Genomic DNA, 3,651 nt, shown 5'->3' with positions numbered 1-3,651 from the left:
CAGAAGAAACGTGACCAGATGCTGGATGGCCAGAAGAGCAGGTTCCCTCTGAGAGGGGCTCCGCTGTGGCAGATATCACCTGGATCCCTCACTGCCTGAACCTCAACTTCATCCTCTGTCCCGGCCCTTCCTCCCTGACCCATATACATACAGACGTCCTGGAATCTCAGTTGCCTTTGAAAACCAATCTTGATTTTAGTGTTGTTCTAGCTATGACTCTCTTTTCCCTAGAGCGGGAGAGACGCTGATACCTGGACAGGAAAGTGGGAGATGCCTAACCGGGCTTCCAGTTTGCGGGCTGATTCCGGGGCTTCCCTTACTAGCAGTTCCCCGGGTGGAGGGAATGGCTGCATTGTGTAACTAGGGAGACCAGACACTAGGCTTGGCAAGGATTTCTGTGTCCAGTCTTGACAAGGAGTCCCCTGTCTTCAAGTGGACCCCAAAGCCAAAGGCAAAGAGCAGAGTGAGTGGCGGCCACGATGGTACTTCAGACCAGATATTCTGAACACTTCAGACCAGATGTTCAGGAAAAACCTGAAATGGTTTCTGTCTGTCTCAGGACGGTTGCTTCCCAAACTTAACTTAGTCTAAATTTCATACCAAGTGACAGTGACTAGCTTTTGGTTTGGAAAATGCTGTTTCTCGCCCTTGAGTGTTGTGGCGTGAAGTCGTGGCTGTTCCACATGTGGACATTGAGTGCCAGGCACTGTGCCAAGCCACTCAGGGCGTTACGGAGCTGAACCAGGTCAGACCCACCCTTGAGACCTTAGAGCATAGTCCTGGCCTCTCCCTAAATATACCTTGATTCAATGATCAATATACGATCATGAGTCAAAGACACCTACCTTAGGGGAATGTGGGCTGTGCCTGAAAATGTCATTAAACAAGACAGCTTATTTAAAAACCCTCTGTATTTTGTTATTCTTTTTTGAACAGGTAAAACCATATCAGAGACCTACAATTTACTCTCTTTTGTTGTTTACTATTTCCTTATGTTTTAAAAGTGCTTAGTTTTCAGATAAGAGTCCACTGTTCGAGTAGGGGAAGAGTCATACCTCTGCCCTAAGTCTGGAGAAGGAGAACACATGGAGAGTAGCCACAATAGTGTGGAAATGATTTACAAAAATGTAATGCCCGACATTGTCCTTCCTTCTGGAAACTGGCCAATTTGTGTGCCCTGGTTCCGCTCAGATGCACCAAATGAACACAGAATCAGCAAGCTAGGGAGTCTGCAGGTTCCCAGATGCTGCTGTTGGTGGAAGAATGATTCTATGGCTGCTCTACCATCTGGCCCATCACACTCCTGTCAAGTTATGTTTTGCAGTGTCATCTGATGAAGTTATGCAGCATAACATGGCAAGCTGTGATATAGTACTTGGGGAAAATGAATGGGTATCCCAGGTGATTCACCAGCAGCCCTGCTTCCTCAAGGCTTTTTTTTTTTTTTCTCCTGCTGGTAAGAGAAGACTCAAGAAAGGAAGAAATTGCTGGATCTATCAGACCCAAAGCTATAAACAAAGTAATTTGAGATGTTCAAAAAAATAATAATATAAGCTTCAAAGCTACATATGGTCTTGTTCATGGAAGCAAGTTAACTGGGAACCTTGTTTTGCTTTAAACGTTTCATATTTTTACTTAGCCAAATCAATATGTGTCATTTTCTACAGATACTAAGAACGTAATAAAATTTCTTTCAACAGCCCATCATTTAGTTCGATGATCCAGAAAGAGATATTTTAGGCCAGTCGTCCTAAGTGGGCAGCATCAGCTTGGCCTGGGAACTTGTTAGAAATTCATGTCCTTGGTCCCCACCCTGGACCTATTGAGTCACAAACCCTGGAGGTGGAGCCCAGCATTTTAACAAACCCTCTAAATGATTCTGATGCACACACACTACATTTAAGAAACACTCCTTAGGGAGAGAAAAGTGGGCTTTGAATGGATTATCTACTGCTTTGTGTTAAGCTTACTAATATGAAGGCCCAATACTGGGAAACCCAAAGATAATTGGAATCGTTCAGAATGTTGTTTTAGATAAATAACTTGAGATAGTACAGAATTTTATATAAAACAAGCCAAGTTAACAATCTAGATCTTAGCTAGGGGAATAAGGCTGCCACTAGGTCCAAAAATAAAAATATCACAAGCCAGTCCTGGGCCTACCCTGGCATTCAGAGATGCTGGAAGAAAAGGATATTAGTTTCCCTCTATCCATTTATCAAATAGTCATATAATAACAGCTGTGAGACTTTTCTCTCAACTTTGGCCTCAAATAGTACAGTGAACTTACCCCTGACATTAAAATATCTACAGTGATGTCATTTTAATAGTAAACTATGAAGATATATGTAAATAAGATAAGCCACTTTTTGTGTATTTGAATAGCAATTTAAAGTGTAATTATATTGAGATCAAGTCTTTTGTTAAATTAGTTTTTGGTGCTTTGGGGACAACAGACCAAATACTCGTCAATATGTTATGAATTTCTGTTTAGAAAACGGAGAAAGTCTTTTCAATCATCCAATAGTTTCTTTTTCAGCCAGGCATTTGCCAAATGTCACTCCTCTGCAACTGGGAAGTCTGAAAATACAACGTCTATGCCTGAGTTTTTTGTTTGCAAACTGTGCTCAAAAACTTAACAATAATACTTACCTTGTTTATCTGGGTCCATTTTAGGAATTTCTTGGAATAACAGATGGCAAGAAGGTCCTTGTAACTGGAAATGAACCAATATTTTAAGCAGGAGCTTTTGCAGTGGAATTGCTGGATGTATCAGAGATATTTTAGGCCAGTGGTCCTAGTTGCTGGGTGGGGAGCAAAAAGGCAACTAAGCAAAGTCATTTCACCCGTGGGACGATGACTACAAGGTGTTCAGAGAGACTAAAAACCCCTGGGAGGGTAAAAAAATAAGGAAAGCAGGGAGAAGCTTCTTATACTGGTCACTTCTCTAGGGAAGCTGGAAACAAACTCCTGAAACTAATACGGTGAGTACTTAGAACTTTTGAGGCATTATAATTTTAAGAGTGGACTGAATTCTCACTTCAAGAAAATGGAAATCTACTTGAATTTTTTTTTTTTTTTTTATAGAATTCACCTGTGAAGCCATCTGGTCCTGGACTTTTTTTGTTGGAAGATTTTTTTTTTTTTTTCGGTACGGGGGCGTCTCACCGCTGTGGCCTCTCCCGTCACGGAGCACAGGCTCTGGACGCGCAGGCTCAGCGGCCACGGCCCACGGGCCCAGCCGCTCCGCGGCACGCGGGATCCTCCCGGACCGGGGCATGAACCCGCGTCCGCTGCATGGGCAGGCGGACTCTCAACCACTGCGCCACCAGGGAAGCCCTTACTTAAATTTTGAAGGACAAAATTTGAAGCTCTCAGTGCTTGAATTTCTAATAGCACTATAGTGAATCATTCTACATACTAAGTATCTGAAAAATACTATCCATTTGAACACCTTATCACATATATCTGTGTATTTCTGTGTGTGTATACAATTCAGTTTGCTTTCAACAAAAAGAATGGGTTATGCTATAATAAAACCTTAACACATTCCTAAGAATGACATTTCTTAATATGGGTAGTTGAAAACTGCTTTTAAAAATTACATGGTAATTAAGTTTGGGTAGGACTTTTCCTCATCTTCTAATGAGT

General features: G+C 42.0%; 1 protein-coding gene across 1 annotated transcript in view; it reads right to left on the bottom strand.

Moving 5' to 3' along the window:
• The window catches only part of DYTN (dystrotelin), a 50,914-nt gene extending 48,243 nt beyond the window's left edge, over positions 1 to 2,671 (bottom strand). The window contains exon 1 of the mRNA XM_007469987.1: positions 2,653 to 2,671. Within this exon, the coding sequence (XP_007470049.1) occupies positions 2,653 to 2,671 (19 nt within the window). The remainder of the gene's footprint in view (positions 1 to 2,652) is intronic.
• Between the last annotated feature and the right edge of the window lie 980 nt (positions 2,672 to 3,651).

The sequence above is a fragment of the Lipotes vexillifer genome, unplaced genomic scaffold (genome assembly GCF_000442215.2).
Source record: "Lipotes vexillifer unplaced genomic scaffold, Lipotes_vexillifer_v1.1 scaffold341, whole genome shotgun sequence".
Classification (NCBI taxonomy): Eukaryota; Metazoa; Chordata; class Mammalia; order Artiodactyla; family Lipotidae; genus Lipotes; species Lipotes vexillifer.
Note: the sequence above shows the minus strand (reverse complement) of the source record. Positions and strands in the feature narration are given on the sequence as shown.